At 37.3% G+C, this 27284-nt stretch overlaps 2 protein-coding genes across 10 annotated transcripts in view; one reads left to right on the top strand and one right to left on the bottom strand.

Annotated features, from left to right (window-relative positions):
• LOC125238787 (aldo-keto reductase AKR2E4-like) overlaps positions 1-19117 on the top strand; it is a 42444-nt gene extending 23327 nt beyond the window's left edge. For 3 of the 7 annotated variants that reach the window (XM_048146229.1, XM_048146230.1, XM_048146224.1), the window contains 6 exons: positions 7596-7688; positions 9239-9418; positions 10025-10141; positions 11708-11875; positions 12993-13184; positions 18693-19117. In XM_048146229.1, the coding sequence (XP_048002186.1) occupies positions 7614-7688; positions 9239-9418; positions 10025-10141; positions 11708-11875; positions 12993-13184; positions 18693-18908 (948 nt within the window). In that variant the 5' untranslated portion in view covers positions 7596-7613 and the 3' untranslated portion in view covers positions 18909-19117. Of the gene's footprint in view, positions 1-3065; positions 3149-5249; positions 5270-6656; positions 7434-7595; positions 7689-9238; positions 9419-10024; positions 10142-11707; positions 11876-12992; positions 13185-18692 lie in introns of those variants that run through there. The other 4 variants (XM_048146225.1, XM_048146228.1, XM_048146226.1 and 1 more) reach the window with 4 other exon arrangements.
• A 652-nt stretch (positions 19118-19769) lies between these two features.
• Positions 19770-27284, bottom strand: part of LOC125238575 (protein quiver) — a 30622-nt gene continuing 23107 nt past the window's right edge. For all 3 annotated transcript variants that reach the window (XM_048145916.1, XM_048145918.1, XM_048145917.1), the window contains 2 exons: positions 26203-26349; positions 19770-25891 (listed from right to left, as the gene is read on the bottom strand). In XM_048145916.1, the coding sequence (XP_048001873.1) occupies positions 25698-25891; positions 26203-26349 (341 nt within the window). In that variant the 3' untranslated portion in view covers positions 19770-25697. The remainder of the gene's footprint in view (positions 25892-26202; positions 26350-27284) is intronic.

Genomic DNA, 27284 nt, shown 5'->3' with positions numbered 1-27284 from the left:
TATTTAGGCTAGATTTCAGTAAATTGACTGACATATAAAAAAAGTAGTAAATAAAAATCGGCACCGAAATCAGGCACCGAACGTCATCTCTGAGAATCGCCCTGTGTGGAGTGACCAGAATGGATCGAATCAGGAATGAGTATATTAGGGGAAGTTTGAAAGTTGCGCCTATAACGGAAAAGATGAGGAGTGGCAGGTTGGCGTGGTACGGTCATGTAATGAGGAGGGATGAGTGTCATATAGGCAAAAGAATGTTGGAGATGAATGTTGATGGATGGAGAGGGAGGGGTAAACCCAAACAACGATGGATGGATTGTGTGAAAGAGGACATGAGAAAGAAAGATGTGAGTGTTGAGATGACGAGAGATAGGGGAGAATGGAAGAGGAAGACATGTTGTACCGACCCCACATAACGTGGGATAAGGGTAGGAGGAAGAAGAAGAAGAAGATGTAGTTTGAAAAGATTTGCCTTCGTGTTATCACGGAAATGTACGAACGTGTCATTCTATTTCAGTCAGTCTCAGTACAAGATGTACTGACATTTACTGAACTAGCATGACAAATACGAACGTTTGCGGAAATATACGAAGGAAAACCCTTTTTGCACCACATGACTGTATTTTTGTATCGGCGTATCTAGTACTAACATATCCATCATCATCATCCTTCTTGCGTTATTCCGGCATTTGCCACGGCTCATGGGAGCCTGGGGTCCGCTTTGACAACTGATCCCAAGACTTGGCTTAAGCACTAGTGTTTACGAAAGCGACTGCCATCTGACCTTCCAACCCGAAGGGTAACTAGGCCTTATTGGAATTATTCCGGTTTCCTCACGATGTTTTCCTTCACCGAAAAGCGACTGGCAAATATCAAATGACATTTCGCACATAAATTTCGAAAAACTCATTGGTGCGAGCCGGGGTATAAAGTACGAACCCGCGACCTCCGGAACGAAAGTCGCACGCTCTTACCGCTAGGCCACCAGCGCTTCCTAGTACTAACATATCCATATTGTATCTATACAATCTAGAAATAAAAGGAATGGTAGAATTAAGGATTCCTAGTTGTTTTTATATATGTATGTATTTTTGGAAATATATTTTATTATGTAACTTCTTATGTAAGTAAACTATGTAAAGTTTTAGTAATATCACCGCCCTCAATATCTCTGCTTTGCCTAAAGGTTGACTGGTAGAGAATGCTGTCTGGCATTAAGTCCGCCTTTTGTACTATAAGTTTTTCTTTCTTTGTGTACAATAAAGATTAAATAAATAAATCTAAGTATATCTAGTGGAAGACCTAGGCGAACTTTTCTTGTTCAAATCGGGGAAATATTGCAAAAAGGCCAGGTCAGAAGTACTCGAAACCGACGAGCGTGTATGAGAGCGAAAGTGATTTGTCTGGATCGTAGTAAATGGAAATCCGTAATCTCTGCCTACCCCTCTGGGAAACAGGCGTGATTGTATGTATGTAAGTATATCTAATTTTCGACGTATCCGAATCGGGCCATATATTTATTTGTTTACGTAAGTATAAGACTATAAGTAGGTACTATGCTAGTTTTTAACGATTCCCATATGGCTTTGCCCGTTAACCTTGACTTTGAGATAAAAATAAATTAACTCCAAATGTACTATAATCCTGTTTGAGACAAGAGTGAACCGGCTTTAATAGAACAGGGACTTTTTATTCTTTTTTCCTTCGTGGCATTTTAGGTGCGACGAACTTTGTTTTTTTTATATTGATTTAAACTAACACGATCTTCACTCATATTATTAAATTAAAACGGGACTTAATCGCGTAAAACTTACGTTTTATATTTAACCCGACGTTTTTTTTTTCTAGAGTATAAATGGAATAGATTAGGTCTTGTTTATTTTAGGGTTCCTTAGTTATAGAAAGTGTTCAATAGGCTAGTTTCCTACTAGTCAAATCAGCTTCTTTTTAAGAACTGTCAAAACGATTTGCTAATATGGAATTACTATGAAATACCGAGGAGTGACATCACGGTCAATTCATTTACTTTATGCCTTTCTCTTTGACATATTAAATATAAATTATATTTAAAAATAACCATCCATATGTTTCTTCCAATTATGTGGTGCTTTATTTCGTGCACTGCATAAAATATTTAATTTTAAGTATAGGAAACTAGCCTACTACCTAGTATAAACAAATTTTGAGTAATACAGTCACAAAATGAGCCATTTTGTAAATATGTATGTCTTTGCCGTTAAGTCCGTTTTCATTTTCACATTTTCCGATCCGATATCGGATGTCGGAAGGATTTTCATGGAAAAAATCCAAGATGGCGCCTGTAACGTATGGGATAGATAGGTCCTACATCCGATATTGGATCGGAGAATGAGAAAACGCACTGTCAAGATACTGACATTCTTTTTAAGGTTCCGTATCAAAATGGTACAAAAGGAACCCTTATTGTGCAACTGAGCATTTCTTTTTTCTTGCCATTAAAAAAATTTTGATTGTTTTAGGGAATTTTAGGTCAATTGTACTCAGAATCACGAGTACTTTCAATCTCACTGGGAGACAAAAAGTGTCCCAGAATTTCCATACATTTTTGTTACCCCATACAACGTGTACGGAAAATGGTAACAAAATAAGAAAAAATCGTATGGGACAATTTTTTTTACTACTAGGATTGAAAAAGCTAGTAATTCTGAGTAGATTTTTTTTTAAATATCACACTTCATAAAAGTGGCAAAAAAAAAGAAATGCTCAACTCTGTCCGTCTGTCTGTCTATCTGTCATATTACTATAACTACTTATGCTATCACTATGAAATTTGGAATACTTATGAACAATTGATAACCTCTACAAATTGAAAGCACTATTATTTTTAATTTATTCATATTAATTATAGAAAATGGTCAAAATGAGAGGGGGGGGGGCAAACTGTAATATCAAGTTACTAGTTTATAAATGAAATAGTAGATTTGGTCAGGATTGTTCTACCTACTGAGTTATAAACAACATTTGACATAGCTACATGAAACCCTGTTAGGGCATGGTTTCGATTTGTCCACTGCCCGCGTATCTCCGAATCGGGAATAAAATGAACTCCCGCGCAGCCGGCCCCCCACTTGCCGCGATGCTGCGTGCCGCGATCCTCCTCCTTGCTTGGCGGGTGAGTCATACATAACATAAGGCACTGGTCCCATCGCGAGCTAGTAAGCTATGACCTATCGGCTATAAAAACGAACAAAAGATAATCACTCCCGTATAAATAAAAGAGACACGGCGATGTTTATAGGTACTCGCCCAGCGGTGAGCTATCAAAATCGCCGTGTCTCTTTTATTTGCACGGGGGTGCTTATCTTTTGTTCGTTTTTGTAGTCGATAGCTCATAGCTTACTAGCTCGCGGTGGGACCAGTGCCTAATAGGCTAGGCCATTTTTTAGTGACCCTGCCTGCTGCGCCGCGGTCCCGGGTTCGAATCCCGGTAAGGGCATTTATTTGTGTGATGAGGGTATATTTGTTCCTGAGTCATGGATGTTTTCTATGTATATAAGTATTTATATATTATATATATCATTTTCTGAGTACCCACAACACAAGCCTTCTTGAGCTTACCGTGGGCCTCAGTCAATCTGTGTAAGAATGTCCTATAATATTTATTTATTTATGTTTTTTGAAAAGCGGTCCACTATGTCGGGATTTTTTCAAAATATTTATTTTGTGGTTAGGTTATTAAAGTCTATCATAGATGATTAAGTACTGTCCAATTAACCGAAATAAAATATTAGGTACCATATTTAATTATGACCTAAAAATGACAAAAAATATTTTCAAAGTAGTTTTGACGAAAACGACACAGTCTTATTAATCTATACATTATCTGGGCATCAGGTCATTCTATTCGAAAACAACATTTTCTGACTTTTAAGTAATGAGGCATAATAGTGCAGAATATTATTATTAATTAATACTTAAAAAAAAACAATCGTTTATGAACAAAACCTACTTACAAAATAAAACTTAAAGAAATAAAATAAAACTATGGAAACGGATTAAATCGCGTATATTATTTGTGGTCATGGTTCGTTAATATTTCTTGTAAGTGGGTAGCTTTTGCACATTTTAATTTTTCCTCAGTCACCCGTTGACCACGAACGCTGTAAAGAGTTCGAAACGTCGGGATTTATTTTAAATTCATTATACGCGATTTAATCCATTTCCATAGTTTTATTTCATGAGTAACTATCGCGGTAACCGAAGACAATATTAAAGAAATAAACTAAAACTACCTAAAAATAAAACTTAAAATAATAAACTAAAACCACCTAAAAATAAAACGTAAAATAATAAACCTTGCCCACGTGGCAAGGTACCCATCACGCAGGCAGCATTCCCGCGCTGTATTGCGATTGCAATCTTTTGCGCGAGAAAACTGCCCGCGCGAGGGTCCCCCGTTGAATAGTTAAGTTATAATTAAGGCATAATAGTTATTTGTTTACAAGGGGGCAAAGTAGTTATTTAACCGCACGTGCCAATATTGAAGCCCGAACAAGCGAAAGATTCCAATATTGAACCGCGAGCGTAGCGAGTTGTTCAAAAAGTGGAATCTTGAGCGTTGCGAGGGATTCAAGGCACGAAAGTTAAACAAACTTTGCCGCCGAGTGAAACACAAAATTTTTCACCACACCAACAGGAACAAAATACTGACTATAAAACATCAAACTAAATCAAATCTATCAATTAGTTCAATATTTATAATAAAAAATCATCATTTATATTATTTATATCACACATATCGAGATAACAATATGGGCCAAATTGTCAAAACTGAGGTTCTAAAGTTTTAAGCCTGTGTCGAGAGATGGCAGTCTATGCACTGTGATTACACATTTTACTTCGACAGTAACTTTCTATAATACTCGATCCTCTTTGGTTTTACCGATGAACCACGAGGGCACTTTTCTAGTGGAAAGACACACGGTACTATCTCAGTATAATAATACTATTACGTTAGATGTGGGTATCTTTCTCTTTAACATAATTGCTAGTATTCTACTCATGTTTGTTCATAAATTGTTGATAACTATCAGAGTTTAAGTAATCAAATAAAATGTTTAAAAGTTTATTTATATTATTATATTCAGTTTGCATTCTTGTTCGTTTGGAGTGTATCGTGTGTTTCGAAATGCAGTCTAACAAAGGATTATTTTGTTGTGAAACATTTAAAAGTGCAATTGGTTTAGGTTGTAATCCTGTGCAGAACATACATGGAATCGGTGGAACAAATAAGGTAGAAATACCGTTTATCCATACTAATATCCATACTAATAAATTATAAATGGGAAAGTGTGTGTCTGTTTGTTTGTCCGTCTTTCACGGCAAAACGGAGCGACGAATGGACGTGATTTTTGAAGTGGAGATAGTTGAAGGGATGGAGAGTGACATAGGCTACTTAGGCACTTAATCTCGATTGGGGGACAATTGTAACTAATCCATTTTTTCCATTATTACACTATAATCTTGAGTTCAACACGCCTACCATATATGTATAAACGGTGGACACTCTTTAATCAGCAGTTCTCGAAAAATTTGTACAAAAATTAAGGGAAAAGTTAAATTTGTTTTTATTAATTCCTATTTTGTTACCAAGATTTTGTTGATGAACTGAGATTTTATTAAGTTTTATTTCGTCATTAAGGTTCTCTAGTATCTATATTTTCTTAATTATAACAATTATCCTGTATATATCTTACGAAAGTCGAATTATATCACTAAATGTTGGTAACAAAATAGGATCAATTAAAATTTGCTGACGTGGCATTGTACAAAGTTGACGGGAATTGCTGTAATATAATAATGCAATTATTGTAAAACATGAAAAAAATGGACCAGTTTTGCCCCCCCCCCCCCCCTCCCCAGTCGAGATTTTCCCTGCAGTACCTTAAGTATTCCAATAAATTGTCTTATTAATAACTAGCTATTGCCCGCGGCTTCGCTCGCGTTAGAAAGATACAAAACGTAGCCTATGTCACTCTCCATCCCTTCAACTATCTCCACTTAAAAAATCACGGCAATTCTTCGCTCCCTTTTGCCGCACACACACTTTCCCATTTATAATATTAATATGATCCGTTGCCATGAGCAGAATAGCTGAGTTCTAATCGAAATGCACTAGTGCATCTGTAAGTATGTAAATTCTAGAGTATCTTTGGTCATATCATATCGTATGTCACAGACATTAGTCTTATCTTCTTAAAGCCCCCTATTCACGGTGTGATATATCTGTACGATCTGTCGCCAGTGTCACAACCTGGGTGGCTAGCCGAATGGCACAATCGCTCACGAAACGCTCACGAAACGAAGCGCTAGTAGATATCTATCTCTATCGCGCTTGCGTATTGGCGCGACAGAGCCAGCGGCGTATCGCTTTCGTTTGGCGTCGGAGAAATGCCATTCGGCTACGGGGCCAGGGTGGCTAGCCGAATGGCACAATCGCTCACGAAACGCTCACGAAACGAAGCGCTAGTAGATATCTATCTCTATCGCGCTTGCGTATTGGCGCGACAGAGCCAGCGGCGTATCGCTTTCGTTTGGCGTCGGAGAAATGCCATTCGGCTACGGGGCCAGGCCCGTGATTTACGACGGACGTCCGCGTAGTGTGTTCCTAGCTTCACTCGAAACGTTACCCGACCTTGAACAGCGCTCGGGCGCGCGCGAGATGGCACCATCACAGTCATCACAGATATCAACAAGGCTACGCATCTCATATCAGCGCGTAGTTCCATTACATGTTGCTTTTTGTCACCGCTACGTGAATTAAGTATATTTTATAAAATTTGCAAATGGTTACTTATACTTACTGGATCATACGATAACCACACATGTACGTAATGTACATCTAGATAAATTATTAGCCGCGAAAGTCAACTAAACATTTCACAATAATAATAATAATAATATGTTTTGTTTTCGGCGCGCCCAATTTCACAGACAAAATTACTCTGTTTGTGCATCCACAAAATGATTATAAGAAATGATAATAATAAAATAAGCTCTATATGTCCCGCATTACAGTTTTAAATCTTTTGGACTGTTATAAAATCATATTCGCAAGCGAAATTTGCAACTACGTAAACGCGACCGCGATCGGCTGAGTGGCGCGTTCCGAACTCTTCCGGAAATAGCCGAAAGCATCGCATCATAGTTTGATGGTTAGAACGAGAGCGACTGAGCGCTTAGTGCGGCGCGTGTGAGCGCGAGAGCGAGATAAGAAATAAGAAAGTAATAACTGTAATAAGTGATGCTTTCAAACATCTCAGTTGTTAGTTGTTACACCATTACAGTTTTCACATGGGGCAGTAAACATTACGCGCACTGTTTTATAGTAGTTCGCCACATTTGCGTTCGGGTGATACGTAATGCTAGAGGTGATGGTGGATTTCTCGGAGTGATACGTAATGCCATATTATGTGTTCAAGTGATATCACATTTTGTGATATTACTCGCATTACTTACACATGTCTAGAAGTAGCCCATAGACCGAGCGACGGAGACAAAACAGTTTTGTCTCCCGTCTGTGGGGGCCCTTAGTCAACCTGATTTCGTTTCGTTTTCAGTTAGCTACCAGCGTGGAGATGCCAAAAGTGAAACTAAACGATGGCCGGGAGATGCCAGCACTCGCGCTCGGCACCTATCTTGGCTTTAACGAGGTATGTACACTATGAGCTGATGCCGTGAGTTTAAGTCTCACCCAAGGTACAAATTATCCACTTTTTACAAGCTCTACTTGCCTTGTTAGTATGTTAGTTTGGGTCAAAACGTAGAAGCTAAATTTGACCCACTTCCCGGTTTCCGATTGAGCTGAAATTTTACACACATAATTATGTAAATCACGTGACAAGGCAATATTATGGTATCATGGAGCTGATCTGATGATGGAGCAGAAAGGTGGTCATAGGAACTCTGTTATGAAACGTCGTATCCCCATCGAGTAAGGGGTTTTTAGAAACGTCTCGGAGAGCAGTAAGATGACTGTTGAAAGAAAGGTACAGTCGGCGATAAAAGCTTGTGCCAAAAATGAAATTTTTGCAAAAAAAACTTAAAAGTGCATGATTCTGCTTGCCAAAAAGTTAAATTTAATATCATTAAATTCGAACAAACGAACATCAGCTTCTAGCAAGCTTCTAGAAACTTCAGATTGCCATTTGTCACTGAAAAACGGCATACGATACACGTGCGAAGAAGGAATTCGTAACTCGTGTCGGTAGTAGTCCCTCTCCATCGTTGTGTTTTAATTTATCGCCACTCCTTTCGAACTTCCCCTTTTCCGCACTTGTGTCATAATGACGACCGGTCTGGCTCAGTCAGTAGTGATAGTGACCCTGCCTGCTAAGCCGCGGTCCTGGGTTCGAATCCCGGTAAGGGAATTTCCCGGTCCTGGTCCTGAGTTCGAATCCCGGTAAGGGTGTGATGAGCACAAATATTTATTATTGAGTCATGGATGTTTTCTATGTATACAGGGTGATTCATGAGTCGTGAGCAGGAGTGAACAGGGTACTGGGGAGGGTCACACTGAGCAACTTTCATAATGGGGCAACACTCAATTGTGTTTTTTTTTTCTTAACTATGACTTAATTGATAGCTAATTATTAATTACGTTCTAATTATGACTTAATTGATAGTTAATTGATAATTAGCTATCAATTAAGCCATAGTTAAGAAGAAAAAAATCACAATTGAGTGTTGCCCCATTATGAAAGTTGCTCAGTGTGACCCTCCCCAGTACCCTGTTCACTCCTGCTCACGACTCATGAATCATCCTGTATAAGTATGTATTTATCTATTTAAGTACTATACATGTAACATATCGTCGCTTAGGACCCATACTAGTAGTACGAGCTTTGCTTAGTTTGGGGCTAAGTTGATCTGTGTAAAGTGTCCTCAATATTTATTTGACGACAGGTCTGGCCTTGCAGGCAGTGACCCTGCCTGCTAAGCCGTGGTCCCGGGTTCGAATCCCGGTTAGGACATTATCCTGAGTCATGAATGTTTTCTATGTATAGGTATAAGTATTTAAAAAAACATACATTACTTAAAAATATATCGTTGTCTGAGTGAGTACCCACAACACAAGCCTTCTTGAGCTTACCGTGGGACTCAGTCGATCTGTCTTAGAATGTCCTATAATATTTATTATTTATTTTATTTATTTAAAAAAAATACTAATTATATTTATCTTTTTTCTAAATTACTTCCTCAGCAAGGTATAATCCACTCGGAAAACCACCAACTTCGCTCCGTCATTTCTCAAGCAATCGACGTCGGGTACCGCCATTTTGACACGGCGGCCATTTATGGCACGGAGGGGGAGGTGGGGGAGGGGGTAGCTGCGAAGATAAAGGAGGGAGTGAGACGGAGCGATATATTCGTCACCACTAAGGTGAGTATCATTTGTTTCAAGGTACAATATATTCCGTTAGTTCCTCGATGCAAGGTATAGTCTCCATTTTTAACCCCCGACGCAAACACGACGGGGTGTTATAAGTTTGATGTGTGTCTGCCTGGCTGTCTGTCTGTGTGTGTGTCTGTCCGCGGCATCGTAGCTCCCGAACGGATGAATCTATCTTTTAGTTTTTTTTTGTTTGAAAGCTGAGTTAGTCGGGAGTGTTCTTAGCCATGTTTTATGAAAATCGGTACACTATGTCAGGGGTTTTATCAAAATTTTAATTTAGTGATTAGATTAGTTAAGTTCACGTAGCGAGAATTTGTCGAAGATTTTGAAATGACAGAATATGGGACTAGGAAATCCTTTTTTATGGGATAAGAGGTAAACGAGCAGACATGTCGAAACCGTCGAAACACCAGAAGGGTTGTAGGTACGTTGCTGGCCTTTAAGATGAGACGGGTGTGCGCTCTTTTCTTGTAAGTTTGAAGGTCGTATCTTTCACACGATCACCCTCAAAATGGAATCTAGGTACTTTCAATTAACATGTTTATTTGATGATGGTTTAATTAAACATATAGATATTTTATTTAATATTTTCAGCTATGGAACACCCACCACAAACGGGAGCAGGTGGCAGTAGCTCTTCAGCAATCCCTCAAGGCATCAGGACTCGATTATGTGGATCTGTATCTCATGCACTGGCCTATGGGCTTTAATGTGAGTACCTATTTTATTTGGTGTTCGTTCTTTCTACATCCAAAGAATTCTTCGGTCACCATTTGAAGCACCCCACTCTCAAACTTGAGATAAATGTAATGAACCTTATTTATCCGATTTGTCGGGGTCAAATGCCATAAAGTGGTATTTTGTTACATTGCATTTCCGTGCAATTTTAAAACGATTGACGGAAGCCACTAGCAAAAGTAATAGGCTAATATTAAGGTTTAAGTATATTGCGTCTATATGATAGATAGCTGACACGTATATCAAGCGTTTCGAGTAGGTAATCTATTCACGTAGAGATTGAAGAGTGTGGACGCGGTCAGTCCGCCTTGCCTCACGCCACACCATACTTGTATGGCGCGATATCGTGTCAGTCCATTTAACGCTATTAACGGTCCCCATTCCTGTAAATAAGTAAATAATAGTATTTTATGCAACAGGCGTTTAAAGGAGGTCAAAAAAGACGAGTGGCGTGGGTAACAATTTGAGGCGAAGCCGAAAATTGTTATTGAGACGACACGAGTATTTTTTGACCCAGTTAAACACCGTTGCATACAATACTTTTTCTACGACCATGCACTTAGTTTTTAATAGTTTTCTTGAATAACTTTCGTGAAATTCACACTGTTTCCTGTATTTTGACGCAAAGGTTTGCACTGTCAGTTTAGCTGCCCAAAGCCTTTCCGCGCACTCGCGCAGTGTCGTTATAAGGCGTTGCCATGGTTACAGAGCCAAACAATGCGTTTTCAGTTTTTTCGATACTGCGCGCATGCGCGGAAAGCCGGCGGACACTGGCTTTGGGGAATAGACCTTTATGTAGGGTTTTAAAGATCTATGCACGACCCTGTAAATGACGTATAACAGTTCGGGAGTAGAAAATAGTTATTTGTTATACAAGGGGGCAAAGTTGTATTTTAACACCGAGTGTGGAATTGAAAAACGAGCAAGTGAAAGGATTCTATAGTTGAACCACGAGCGAAGCGAGTGGTTCGAGAATAGAATCCTGAACTTGCGAGTTTTTTAACACACGAGAAGTAAAATACAATTGCACCCGAGTGTAACACAAAACTTTTCCCCTCATTATAGCGAGGAAACTACAACGCAAAAAAAGCGTATATCACTGCTTCCAGTAGTTCCACAGGTGGTAAATCATCTTTATTACTAATAGATTCACCTACTTTTATCAATTTGAAAGCAGTTAATTCGACTTTATTCAAGGTCAAATTACTTTACCCACTAGTGGATAAAATGCGTTTTTACCCGCTGGTATTGAAGGACAAAACACGTGTTTCCGAGCTAGTGAGGGGAAAAAGTACATAAATAATTGTTACACGGATTTCAGTATACATACAAATATTTTAAAACGTAGGAGGCCAAGTCGGAAGCTTTGGAAAGTTCTAAAAATTACCTATAGACATATAGATAACCTAGAAACACATTTTCTAGTTTTACGATATGCCTGAAAGTTTCGTGATCTGGCGAATTTTACGATTTAACCGCCAACATAAGGCTGTTCTTACCAACAAAAATCCTGATTCCTAATTTTCTCCTAAATTGCAGGATGACTACAGCGTCTCCAAGGTCGATTACATGGAGACGTGGCGAGGAATGGAGGACGCTCACAAACTGGGCCTCGTTAAGTCTATCGGCGTCTCAAATTTCAACCAGGAACAGCTGGGAAGGTTGCTTAACGAGAGCAGGGTGCATCCCAGCGTGCTGCAGATTGAGGTACAGTAACTAAGTAATATCACAGAATATATTATAATCAGGCGCTATATATGACAAAGTCAATGAAAAAACTAGTACATTGTACCTATATCTATAATTATTAGGGTTATGTGACTGTGGGATATGGGTTAAATTGTGGCGTAGGCGAGAGGCTGGCAACCTGTCACTGCAATGTCACAGTTTCGTTTTCTTTCAACCCCTTATTTGCCAAGAGTGGCACTGAAACCTGAGTAGTTTCATGTGCTCTGCCTACCCCTTCATGGGACACAGGCGTGAATGTATGTATGTATGTGTATGTATGTATGTGACTCTTTATCTTCGTTCATGGACATTGAGGACAATCGGCTGCAAAGCGATCATGATACAAATATACGGGGCTTAGTCATACAGCCAACGATATTTCTCATACCATAGAGGAATAAATAAGGGAAGAGTTGTAACTCCATACATCAGTAAATGCGGGTTATTTGTATAGGCATAGTTAAGTGACATCTAGCGACAATCACGCGTCAAATAGCGTGAATTATCAGTACCACTACTTGATACTAGGTGGCAAGTGTCTCGTCTGCCAAAAATGTAATATTCGAACAGTTTAGATTAGATTAGATTAGATTTCTTTATTTCATGATAAAAATTACACTATAAATTTGTTACATGCCAAAGTTATGTTTATCTTCTCATCATGATCGTCAAAAATTACATTATTTACAACTTATATTACAAGCAGAAGGAATTGAAAACAGAATACTGACTAATACTATTGTAATATTAGCTAAAAATTGGTGAGCATTAGACTCTAAGTTCGTCGCGACATCTATCGACAAGTAGCAGTACTGATAATTTACGCTAGTTGACGCGTGATTGTCACTAGATGTCACTTAACTATGCCTATACAAATAACCCGCATTTACTGATGTATGGAGTTACAACTCTTCCCTCTTTTTTTTTGTTGGAGGATTGGGAATTTAGAGACATATCCTCCCGGTCCCGGAGGGACATCCCGGGGAGAAGGGACATCCCGGGGAGGGAGGGACATCCCGGGGAGTTGAGGGACATCCCGGGGAGGCTCTTCCCTTACTTATTCCTCTATGTACTTAACCATATTTTCTCGTGCCAGGTCCACCCACAGCTCCCTCAAACATCCCTAGTGTCCTACGCCCAAAGCCGAGGTCTAGTCGTTATGGGGTACAGCCCCTTCGGAGCCATGGTGTCCCGTTTTGGAGCCCCGCCGCCGAAGAAAGAATCTGTTCTGAAGGAGCTAGCTGAGAAATATGGGAAGAGTGAAGCTCAGATCGTGCTGCGCTGGCTGGTGAGTAGTGCCGCAATAATCTCATAGATGGCGCTAACCATCTTCTGGTAGCCAACAATGGCAATAGGCTAGTTTCCTATACTTAAAATTAAATGTTTTATGCAGTGCACGAAATAAAGCACAACATAATTAGAAGAAAAACGTGGACAGTGGTTATGTTTTAACATAATTTCTATTTAATAAGTCAAAGAGAAAGATATAATAGTTATTTGTTATACAAGGGGGCAAAGTTGTATTTTAACGCCGAGTGTGGAACTGAAAAACGAGCAAGTGAAAGGATTCTATAGTTGAACCACGAGCGAAGCGAGTTTTTTAACACACGAGTAGTAAAATATATTTGCACCCGAGTGTAACACAAAACTTTTCCCCTCACTGTAGCGAGGAAACTACAACGCAAAAAATGCGGTTATCACTGCTTTCAGTGGTTCCACAGGTGGTAAATCATCTTTATGACTAGATTCACCTACTTTTATCAATTTTAAAGCAGTTAATTTGACGTTATTCAAGGTCAAATTACTTTACCCACTAGTGGATAAAATGCTTTTTTACCCGCTGGTATTAAAGGACAAAACACGTGTTTCCGAGCTAGTGAGGGGAAAAATGTTTTATGCAGTGCACGAAATAAAGCACCACATAATTAGAAGAAAAACGTGGACAGTAGTTATGTTTAAACATAATTTCTATTTAATAAGTCAAAGAGAAAGATATAAAGTAAATAAATTGACCGTGACGTCACTTCTCAGTATTTCATAATAATTCCATATTACCACATCGTTTTGACTAGAAGCTGATTTGACTAGTAGGAAACTAGCCTATTGTATAATATACATAGATGGACAGATATAGTGAGAAAAGGGTTTCCTTCGGACACGTTCGTATTTGTCATGCTAGTTCAGTCAATGTCAGTACATCTTATACTGAGACTGACTGAAATAGCATGACACGTTCGTAAGTTTCCGTAACAATACGAAGGCAATTCTTTTCGCACTACACCTGTATGTGATAATGTGATGTAGGTTAGTTCGGTTGGTTAAAGTTATTTTTCTCAAACATGGTATGAAATATTGATGTTATGTGCCTTATAATTGGCAGCGAAGTATGACGTTGCAGGTGCGGCTAGGACGATTGATAGATAATGGAATTTCATACAAACCTTGCAGGCCAAGGCCGGCAAAGTCTACTTTTTTAATTTCCAAACACAGATAATTGTGACATAACATCCAGGTATTTAGCCAATTAAAAAAAAACTATAAGGGGCTTTATAGACGTGCCGACTGCAACTGGTACGGGCCCTAGACAATATTTGATTTTGGGTGCGTTTTCATACAAAAAAAATTTTTTTCGTTTTTTTTTATTTTTTTTTAACTTTTTGTTTTTTTTTATAAGCGTATACGGGGCTTCAAAGGGGAACGAAAATTCGATTATTTTTGCGCTACGACGCACCGTTTAGGAGATACAGTCATCCAAAGTTACTATTTTCAGTAGGTAGACTTTATTTATTTCATACCATGTTTGAGAAAAGCACTATACATACCTCGGCGGGAAATGGGGTTGCCCGCCTCAGACCTATACGGCCTCGCTTCGCTCGGCCGTCTATATGTCTTCGGCCGGCAACCCCCTTTGTCCCGGCCTCTGTAGTAATGTACTAATTTTATATATGACGAAGCCTGTTGCGGATATCATCATTGGTTTGTTTGACGAAACATGTTGTTGATTTGGATTTACACTGGTCAAAAAGAGAAATAAAAAAACAAAGTGTGATGTAAAGCTGCATTTTTGGTATGTTATTTGGGGTCCTTGGGGGAATGTAGGACTATATTTTGCAAGCAAAAAAATGGTGTGCTAACTTCGTAATTTAAAAAAAAAAGTAAAAAAATCAGTCCTTTTTTGGTTTTTGCCGTTTTATTAAAAAACTATGCATTTTTGGTCAAAAGTTGCTTTGTAATGTTAAAAGCACATTAAATTCCAAACAGTTTGACATCTTTTTTATCAATGTCCGTCAAATATTTTTTGAGATATGAAGCGTCAAAAAAGAGCATTTTTCCCCTTTCTATGAAAATATTCGTTTTGCTAATATTTTGAGACAGATATCAGCAAAACAACTCAGGCTATTACATAAATTGTAAAATAAAAATGTAGAAAATTTCACTAGCTTTCATTTAAGACCAAAAGAGTGCGAGTTATTTAAAAAATAGGATTATATCATAAGTCTAGTATAACTGGATCAGAAATAATCGGTGGATGGTAATGGCCAAATGGGATAGTTTACATATATTTACAGGAGGCGTAGCGGAGAACGAATTATTATTATTTGGGGGCTGTTCAAGTATTACTCAGACACATATTTGCGTATATCAAATCAACATTTATTTAGTAAGTTAAGTTTACGGTCAGAAAGACCTCAGGATCGCCGCTTGGCGGAAAAAAATATATTAAGAGTAGAAAACCCTCAGTTGAATCTCACAATGAGTGAGATTCAACTGAGGGTTTTCAGATTGAGGGAATCAGATTGTTCCGAAATTGTTCTTGTACGGACTGGTTTTTAAAGCATACCACTGAGGGTCAATAACATCGATGCAATTTCACGAGCGTTGTCGTGGACGTGCCTGAATCATAGTATTCTCCGTTTAACGAAATATCAGTACATAGTATGTGTTGTATTGCACGCGCAGGTCTCTCACCGCCGCGCAGGTGTAGTCGGACCATAACTCGGCAGTATACACGCTTGTACAAAAACTGAGGAACAGCTGTCTTTTTACGCTGTCACTACATTTGGCGAATCTTCTAGCCAACATGTTTGCCCTTACTGCGGTGGCTCGCCTCTGCCTTTCTATGTCCTCCTGGTCTTTTAAACTGGACAACAAGATGTGGCCAAGATATTTGACTTCGTGTACTCTCCGCAATTGAACTCCATCAAGCAAAAGAGGTGGTACATGTGTGGGCATATGTGCTGCCTCCATGAGTATAAATTCAGACTTCTCCGGATTGTATCTCATGTTATGCTGGCTGGCGTATCTCTCGCATTCTGCAAGTAACTTACGCATAGCTCCCACAGATGGTGCTAGTAGGACCATATCGTCTGCATATGCGATGTGATTTATCATTTGCCCATTGATGGAGCAGCCAACCTCGGTACTGGTCAAAGCCTGCGACAGCCCATCCATGTACACGCTGAAGAAAGCCGGAGACATACTGCCTCCTTGTCTCACGCCACAGTTTAGCCCGCTGGCTGTGGACAGAGTTGACTTCCATCTTACTACGTTCTTCTGCTGGGAATACCACTTCTCCAGTATCTTAATAATTGGCGTGGGCGCTTTCCGTTCCCGTAGTTTATTCCACAGCAATTGGTGGTCAAATACAACTCAAGTGGACTTTCTATCACTACAGGAGTTGTGCCATCAAGATGCAGAACCATGCAGGACCCTCAAAAAGGAAAAAGTAAAATGTAACTAATTCTGTTTTATTTTTCTAATTTACTAAACTTCAAAATTTTACTGTATTTTATTTCTTCATTAGTAATAGTCAAATCGATGCAAAGTTAGCTTAGATAATTTTTTCAGATAAACGTATATCAAAGAAAGTGAGATCGAATAGATAGCACTTTCAACCTAAAACTTTTAGCGTAAACTATTTTACCTTAACCAATCTACCAGACTCTTGGCTTCTCTATTTATAGATTTTTTTGTTTACCAAAGTAACTATTCGTCTTACTGACCTTTATTTGTACTAAAACTAAAGCAAAATAAATTTTATACAATGTTATATTGCAATATATATCATATCATGAAGTATTTTGCAGATATTTGTCTAAAAATATTGGCAAAACGCTACATTTTATAAATGCGTCAAAAATTAACCTTTTTTGACGTTTCATATCTCGAAAACTATTTGACGGACATTGATAAAGAAGATGTCAAACTGTTTTAAATTTAATGCGCTTTCAACATTACAAAGCAACTTTTGACCAAAAACGCATAGTTTTTTAATAAAAAAATAAAAACCAAAAAAAGTCCGATTTTTTTACTTTTTTTTTAAATTACGAAGTTAGCACACTTTTTTTTTGCTTGCAAAATATAGTCTTACATTCCCCCAAGGACTCCAAATAACATACCAAAAATCCAGCTTTACATCACACTTTGTTTTTTTAGCCGATTTTCATGTAAGATTTGACCGGTGTAATTTGTGGCCACCTGACGAAGCCCATGCGCGGATCCAGGGGGGGGTCATGGGGGTCATTACCCCCCCCCCCCCCCTGGAGCCTAAGTTGGCCATACAAATAGACCACGTGACCCCCCCCCCTGGCCCCAGGCCTTTACCACGTGACCCCCCCCTGGGCACGAAGCTGGATTCGCGCTTGCGAAGCCTGCGTTGCGGATGAATTTTCGCATGGGAGTAGTGTTAAGTACTGTTTTATTTTAAGGTTGGAAGTGTAATTTTTGTACATGTATTCTTGTTTGACCCTAATAAATTTGGTGTAGGTTAGTTATCACACATGTACAGAATTCTTAAAGTTATAATATGACTCTCAATCGCGTCTTCTATTAATTAGTATGCACATTTGTGAGCGAGTTTAGTGAAACGTCTCACTTTGTCGCTTTGTCGACCGGTCTGGCGCAGTCGGTAGTGACCCTGCCTGCTACGCCGCGGTCCCGGGTTCGAATCCCGGTAAGGGCACTTATTTGTGTGATGAGCACAGATATTTGTTCCTGAGTCATGGATGTTTTCTATGTATAAGTATTTATATATTATATATATCGTTGTCTGAGTACCCACAACACGAGCCTTCTTGAGCTTACCGTGGGCCTCAGTCAATCTGTGTAAGAATGTCCTATAATATTTAATTTATTTATTTTTGTCTGTTTAGTCACATAAATATACGAGAAAATCTCGTATTTATGGTTAGCTACAAATTGGGACGTTTTTCTTAAAACTAACACATTTATCTGTCGTACAGCAGAGTTCCGTGGCTCCTAGGACAAAGGTTCCAAGGAATAAAAGGAAGGAAATTACACCACATACCCCCAAAAATTTTTGTAGGGTCATGTGCCGACACCCTGTAGGATTTATACACGATCTGCCGTGTTTTTTTTTTTGCTTTCCGTTAAATTCAACACGTACCTGTTCATTATCAGGAATTACCGTGTATATCACTTTTAGTTAAATTCACAATTTTATTTTTTTATTTTTTTCATACATAATAAATGAATTTATTAGTGTGAGAGATCCTTAAGAATAGCATTCAAGTTAGTGTCAAGTGATTGACGGCACATGTCAAAACAAATAACATTAGGAATTGGTAAAGGCTGTCGCACACATGTTCAGTAATTATCTTTATTTTTTTAATAACTCGATAACCGTAAGTTTCTTAGAGAAATTAATTGTATTGGATCTTAAAGTTGACGGAATTCAATAAAAACAGGGTGTATCATTGTCAATATTGTCATTGTCTTAGAGTATTTGTGAACTCGACATTTGCATAGAAAATTAACCCTATTCATTTATTTCCAGGTGGACAGAAATATAGTACCGATCCCAAAAACAGTTAACCCTAAACGTCTAGAAGAGAACATAAATATCTTCGACTTCAAGTTGGAAAAGGACGAAATACAGCGAGTTAACACTCTCGATACCAACACGAGGTTCACGCTGCCCTCGTTCTGGCAAAACCACCCTTATTACCCGTTCGACAAGGTTGATAATCCTATACCAAGTCCTTTTGTGTAACCCTTTGTACTTAAGGCTCATTTAGATGGCGCGCAAATCGCATGTAGTTTTAGATACATTACCACAATCTTTTCAGATTTAACGACCGATCTGGCCTAGTTGTTAGTGACCCTGCCTGCAAAGCCGCGGTTCTGGGTTCGAATCCCGGTAAGGGCATTTATTTGTGTGATGAGCACAGATATTTGTTCCCGAGTCATGGATGGTTTCTATGTATAGAAGTATGTATTTATCTATTTAAGTATGTATATCGTCGCCTAGCACCCATAGTACAAGCTTTGCTTAGTTAGGGACTAGGTTGATCTGTGTTAGGGTGTTTATTTATTTATTACATCTAATTTTGGGTATATTACGAGTACTTGAGGGGTTATAACACTTATTTTGAACCTTGTGGTAATGTACGAATGTTTATTCTGAATTTTCTTTCTTACATATTCTTAGATTTTAAGGTTTTATTCTTTACTAGCTTTTGCCCGCGGCTTCACGCGCGTTAGCAAGAGACAAAAACTAGCCTATGTCACTCTCCATCCTTTAAACTATCTCCTCTTAAAAAATCACGTCAATTCGTCGGCCCGTTTGGCCGTGAAAGACGGACAAACAAACAGACACACACACACACTTTCCCATTTATAATATTAGTATGGATATTTAGTCAATATAATTCAATTTGCATTTTATCAAAATTGTATTTATAAGGATGTGTAAGTTATCGATAATTATATCGATATTTATAGTGATAGTTATTATAATACTCAAGAGATGGTGCTGTCAGTAATAAAGCTTTTTTTATTATATTGCTTTTTATTTGATACCAATATTTTGTTTTAATAAATAGAAAGGGTTGGAGTAATGAAAATGCAAGTGTATAACAATATTTTTATAATTATGGCACTTCTCAATATTTGACAAAAACATTTTTACCTTAGGTTTGAAGCCAATGTAGGTTGTGATAATATTGGATTAAATAATACTGCACTGATTTATTGTCAGCATAAAAGCTTTTTCCGTCCAAACCGCCAGCTTACATTTCTTTATTGTATCGAAGCTCAAACAACTGCACCTATAACTTTGTTTTTCATTAAGCACGTATTAACGACAAAATTATTAATGCAGTTTTTTTTTATAAGCGACGTAACTAATCAGTTGAATTTTAACATCCATTTAAATTTGTAATAGATACAACAGATATACAATTTCACAACGAAAACGGACACATTGATCATTCTAGAAGAAAAAAAGGAAATTAGAAACATTTAACATCGACACACTGCTGGTTTATACCAATATTTACCAATTTAGTCAAATCCAAACGTTGCTTTCCACAGTTTCCACTACACAAGGCTCCTTAGAGTCTCCCCTAAACCTATCGACGCGGAATTGGCGTTCGTCGATCAAAAATCGCATGTTTGTATGAACATTATACGCATGCGTTTCGCGTCGACGGCGCGTGTCTTCATAATACTAACGAGCGATTATTGGTCTGTTAAAGCCGATTCCACGTCCATAGGTTTGGGGAAACCCTTAGGATTTATATGCCATAAGGACGTTTTTTTATTGAAATTTCAATTGAAAAATCCTTATAGCGTTTAGCGCCTTTTTTTTTGGATAGCCATAAGTCAAATTGAGTCGATATTTAAGAGCTTATGATATTGTTCTTGGCATAAGAAAGATAAATACATTAGTTTATCTTCGGAAGACGTGGTAATTGGTAAATATAGAATAACCGGACATTTAGGTATACTGCACATTTATTGTTGAACCATAGAATAACATGAGAAAAATTAAACAGACAGGCCACATTGCGTTTGGAGTTGGCTGAAGCCTCTGTCGGTATGGAGATTGAGACATTTATCCTAATCTTTTTTTTTTATTTAAGTTATTTTTTGTTTGGCAAGCTTACATATGCTTCTTAGCATTGGTAAGCAAATATCATAAGTATTTGTTGGTGTCTCAATGTTCATAACCCTGTGGTGAGACTCCAGCCTTGGAGCGGTCAGATTTTGGTTAGTCGCGCAAGCGTAGCGTTAGGAAGTGCAAGAGTTAACCAATTTTGAAAAAAGAACTAAAATCCATCCATAATATGTTGAAAAATATTTTCGAACGAGATGGTTGAAGTAGTGACGCTTTACCTTTTATCGATAATCTTATCGATATTGTCTTTCTTTTTTTAGCCAAAATATTATTATTTATATTTTGCAACATAATAAATAGATGGTATTACTTGAAAAAATGGTTATTTTAAAATGATACACAATAATATACAAGAAAAAATACCATTAACACAATTTGACAGCATTAGGTTGGATTTTTTCGTGCATATTGTCTGTAAATACATGCTTATTGTTAAATAAAGTTAACATGTGTTATCTTAGAGGTCTAATTGACTATGAGTACCGTCCGAACTATTTGTCTAATGCGTGATATGCCGTAATAAAGTGAAGGAAGAAGATTTATAAATAAATGTGTTGAAATATACTTTTTTAATTTTCACAAGTTCTTATTAGTTTTTATCTATATTCAATAGCACTAGTTATTTCACGATCTATGTTTTCAAAACACACTTTTATAAAAAGTGTTTTTTTGAATATTTTAAGTCCAGTGCTTTGTTATTGAACGTTATTAAATTTAAATAAAAAAATATATTCCAACACTACATCGCATTCTTATAATAGGTAAATACTAATTATTAAAATTAAAGCGATTTAGGTAAAACGTTACTTAGTCTTATCATCAGCTTCCATATATACTAGTTTAATATAAGGTTTAAGTTAGCTGACGCCACTATGGACTTTAACAATATTCCAAAATATAAGAAGCAGAATAAAAATAAATTTCAAAAGAGATTAGTCATTAAACAACAATGTTACGAGATATTCCATTGTCATGTTGCAAAAAATACATTTTTTAAGACTTAAGAATGGAAAACTTATTCAAAGACTGATTTTAAAACAAAAAAGTAAATCTCGTGATCGAATTTATTCTGATTCAAATATGGAATCGAAAAAGTCAACCATAGGGAGGGTAGTGCCCCAGCCAAGTGGCAGCTATCTTAAAGAATCGCATTCAGAGGTGTCAGGGCCAGTGGGAAGCCTGCTACAGTGCTGTGACATGCTACAACCCTAGACATAACAGTTTGTTGATGGTTCGGCATTTTAAAGATTTTGGAAGTACTTAGTCGTATGCTGGATTACGACGTACAAATATTACTAAGATTGTAAATGCACCTGACAATAAGAGACAGAATTAAAATACTATTGCAATGCTCGAGTGGCGAAGCTTCATGAGAGAAAGAGAATAGATCGTATACAGAAACTTCCGTAAAAATATAACACTTTAAATTGCCGAATTCACCTGGATTGACATATATGACTTGAACAGATGTACGGTTAAAGATGTAAGAGTGGGCTATTTGGATGTTCCATAACACAATTTATTGTAGTGATGCAAAAATGCCACTGTCGCAAAAAATATCGATGTTCTTTATGTCGATTCGATAGTAACAAAGGTGTGATAGACATTCGTGGACACATATGCTATAGCATACGCGTAGTCATTTGTTTCCTTTGGTCTATGACAGATGATGTCACTAGTCGTTCGTGAACGTATTAATTGGGTATCAGTACGTACAAGATGGTGGTATTTCACTCAAAATAGTTTTTTTTTTAATGTTTTTCTCCTTTTTATAAAATAGTAGTCATTTTATTGTGCTGTGGCGTATCCAATTTCATTATACTAGTCCTAAACATTCTGGGTATACCTTGTGACACATGCGATGGGTTTGAGACATGTCAGACCGAACTTACTCTAAAGCTAGAAATTTAAAATAATCAGGGTATCTATTTAATTCAAAACCGTCATTAAGAACTAGAGTTAACAAGGAAGATTATGTAAACTATTAATAGATATAGTCATACTATATTTTTAAATATACATACAATATTCATCTCTTTATATTATGCTTTGCACTTACATTAAAACTAAGGAATGCAAATCCTTTTCGCGTAATAGTAAATCGGTTTCTTTGTTATAAACCGGTTTATTGAGACGTGAATTACTTTGCGTTTATATACATGTGCAATGGAAATAAATTGCCTAGTGATTTTTTCTTTAATTTAATTAAAGCGTAACACGTTTTTTTTTAACTTTCTATTGTTGTCTTATTTATGAAATTAAGCCAGAAACTTATAATATAATCGCTTAAAGCTTTTCAAGCAATTACTTTTAACCGGTTTCGGAATAACCGGTTCTCCGGGATTTGCATTCCTTAATCAGATTACTAACCTACTGATGATATGGCGTAAATCAAATTGCCTATAACCTAGTGTGGCTCCGATTTTGCATAAAAGGAACTACTGTTTTATAAAGCTATTCTTCACAAATATCTCACTGTAGAGCAGTGCTTTGAAAAATCTCGCCATCAGTTTGAATTAAAAAAAAAACAATTCAAACCAGCAACGAGACCTCAAAATTCAATGAAATAACTTTTATGCACTTAATATCTCACTTCTATGCACATTTAGTGCTTTGTTTAAAATAAAAACTACCTAAAAATCATTGCCGCATTATCAAACGCTAAATTATTATTATTTATTAGCTATTTAACGATTAAAAATTATTTGGTGTTTATGTTCCTAAATTAGTTAAGCTAAGGCCGCGCGGGAGTGCCGCGGCCAAGTTCTAGCACTATATTTATTATTAAAGAGGTCACCTTGTTTCTCATCTTCTACAACTAGCATCGTACATCTACGCCCGTCACACGAAACGTCAAAACGAAAGCGGAATAAAATATCTATAATTCGTTAACTTGTTCAATCTATTGCCTTTATAATCACCAAGGAATAACTAGTATCCGAATTTAAAATCACTACTCGTCGTTTCAACCACAATGCTTTTCGTGACCGTATTTTTTATGACACAAAGGCATAAGTACCATCTTTGTCAGGGGTTTCCAAACATGACCCTAGGCAGAACAAAATGCGCCAAAAAACCAAACCGAATCTTAGTTTTTGTGGTCAATTCTTTTTAGCTAACAGTCATTTTTCCACAGACCAGACCGGGTCATAGTTTGAAGACCCCTGATATAGGTAAAAGAGTAACTTAAAGTATAAACAGGTAACCTGTTCAGATCGACATTATATGGTCTCTTCCCTTAGTTACTTTATTACTTATATTATCAAAATCCCGCCTCAACCCTTTTCATTTTGACACTAACTATAAAACAAACAAAAGACAAACACAACCATTTTTAGAATAAAATCTAGCAGCAATTTAATTATCTACCTATTCCAAGAGTTTAGACGCAGACCTTAAGATGACGTAGCTTTTCATTTTAGTTTATTGATACATTATGGTACATTTTTAGTAGATAGAAGTAAGGACTCAGTTGCACTATAAAAATAGAGTGGTATTCAGATTATCAAAAACACTTTTTTTATAATACAAGATAAAACAGTTTGATTTAACTAAAATGCAAACTTTAAAAGTCAAAGAAATTGCCAGTTTTTTTAAAGTGCAAGAGCCTTAATCAAATCAGACTGCCAATCGTTGTACAACTGTTTTTTTAAATATTCAAACAAAACTATCCTGTTTAAACTTCTTTACGTTTCGGCAGTTCAAGCTAGTTCGTCTATAACCAATTTAATTTCTATCTAAAAGTGCCCCACATCTATTTTACGTGCATCTATGAGCAAATTCAACTTGGTCTAAGAAATTTGGACCAATAAGAAAGCATTGAGTGTGTCAGCTTTATCGATAATATCGATATGCACGTCCGTGCCGCACTATTTACAAGCTAGTCGTTTGGAATTGTCGTAACTACGTCTAGGTTAGAGCAAAATGTTATCGTGAGAGCGAATGATTGAGGTTTTCCACATCAGTACATAAATATCAGGTACAAGTTCTGAAGGACGCATAGTGATGTGAAAAAGCTCTGCTACACTACATTGGACGAAAGTCTAGTTTGGGCTCAGTCGAACAATCGTTGTTGGAACACTGGTTTGGTCAAATAAAAAACATTTTTGTCACTTTTAAACACAATTCTCATAACTGTTTAAAAACAGTTCAAATTTCGCAGTCAAAAATTGTACCACACCTTCCATATTAAACTTATCGATTTTTATAAGATTAATATACAAGATATAGTTCTCTTTTTAGGCCCACATTTTTAATTAGGTATGTCGATTTTTATTTCACAAGCCAGCGTTTTTGAACTTCTTAATTCATGGTAACATCGAAAAATACATGCAATTTATCATATCATGTCCTACTAAATTTTTATGTGTATTTTCACACATCTGTTTGTTAATTTTCAACATGTATGAAATTAAAAAAAATGCATTTATTTATCGATGTTTATAAATCCGGGCGTATTGGTTCTCGAATGTTTACATATTTAAATGATTTTCGTTGTAACCGTTAACCTTTCCGAACAGCTCGATGACATTAAAAACTGTAAATTACGGTTACTTATCAATTTGTATTCCAACGCGTTGAAAAGTTTTAAATAAAGCATCACAACCGTTTTTTGACAGAACCTCTGGTTCAACAAAAGCTTTAAACTACTTGATCTTTGAACCCTTCAAATTCGACATTATCTAGCTACAACCTCCGGGCACAATAATGTGATAAAACTTATTGCGCGCATCCCTATCGCACTTACAAAGCGAAAAGGACAGCCTAGTAAACTTTATCACGCTACCGTGTTCTCCCATCTCCAAGCTAGCGAAGTTAACGATTTAATCGATAACCATTCGAGCACCCAACAGCCTAATCGACATCGCCCAACACTACGCTTCACCTCCATGCACATGCAATGGCTAGCGCGAGCAACCAGGCGGCCGCGCGCGCGCCGGCGCCCGCGTTACACATGTCCTCCTCGCAGAAACACATGTGGCCAGTGCCTGTACTTTCCATCATGCAAACATGGTCCACCATGAACAGGTTGATTTGGAGCTGCGATGTACAGGTGCGACGGACCACTTCGTAGGCTGAAAAAAAAAGGTATTTTTTAATCTTTGGGCTTGTGCTTACAAATTAAATTTTATTTTACCAGGTTTCTTTAAAATCTGGTGAATAGATACTGATGTGGTGTGATTTATACAATATGATAGAAGGCAGCGCCATGTTTGTCTTACTCTAATAGTAGAGCGTAGAAGAAGAGAGAATATTCACGGCTCTTAGAGTAGCGGACCATCTTGACGCAGCAGCCGTTTCAGGTCTGCAGAGGTGGCTAGTCCCACCGCAGCGCCATGTTTGTCTCACTCTAATAGTAGAGATTAGAAGAAGAGAGAATACTCACGGCTCTTAGAGTAGCGGACCATCTTGACGCAGCAACCGTTGCAGGTCTGCAGAGGTGGCTGGTCTCGCGGCAGCGCCGTGTAGTTGAACGGGTCCTTGCAGCGCGGGTCTGTCCAGCTGTCGCACTCGTAGCAGTAGATCGTGCGGGCTGAAAGGAGAATTCACTAGTAAGTCGAAGTTTACCTACATCGATCGGTAAACGGCAAAGCATGACGAGTTCAGTTTTTATTTTGACAAATGTCGAAAATGCTGGTCTATATGTAGATTTTGAAAGTACTACCAAAACTTTGCATAGTGACTTTTCAGGTCATAATGTCCCAGTCCCACCTATTGGTCCCATGATGAAAGTTATTCAATATGACCTCAAAAGTCACTATGCAAAGTTTGGCTCCCTGTATGTAACACACTCTTTGTTTTAATTTTTTAGCTACAATCATAGTTGATTACCATTAGTTGAGCACCAAGGGTCAAACCAAAACCAAACTCATGATTTGTGTCTCTTTGAAACAAAGGAAAGTTTTCAAAATTTGGAGAAGTAAAGGCCTTCATAAACGCCAGTTTTGAACTAACATACGTATTGAAATACTGATTTAATTAAATTTAGATTATAACGATAGCATGACTTCTTTACCGAACTGAAAACATGAAGGTATATTTTCTAAGTCCCTATTCTTGCATTATTTAAGAATATATACAATTTACGGTTTATTGTTTATCAAGCGCTCGACACAGCATGATTTTAATGAGATCCTTTAACTTATAAAGAAGAAAAAGGCCTTACGAGTATAAACCTCTTTTTTTAACCTAATATCATTCAATCGACAGCCGAACAGACAAATATACCGTCAAAAAGTAAGAAAATCTTTTATGTTTTTATTAGTAATGAACAATTCTTGATCATATAGTTATACTCTTGGTCAGAATGGTCGATAACGTTTATCGATATCGATATGTCATATTCTTCGCAACACTAATTTTTTGACTGATTATTTAAAAAAAACATATTTGTGTTATTTGTTGTACTTATTTTAATATGGGCTCAAGGTCTGAAATAAATGTTTTTTTTTTTACTGATTATTAGTA

This window comes from Leguminivora glycinivorella, chromosome 24 (genome assembly GCF_023078275.1).
Source record: "Leguminivora glycinivorella isolate SPB_JAAS2020 chromosome 24, LegGlyc_1.1, whole genome shotgun sequence".
Taxonomy (NCBI): domain Eukaryota; kingdom Metazoa; phylum Arthropoda; class Insecta; order Lepidoptera; family Tortricidae; genus Leguminivora; species Leguminivora glycinivorella.
Note: the sequence above shows the minus strand (reverse complement) of the source record. Positions and strands in the feature narration are given on the sequence as shown.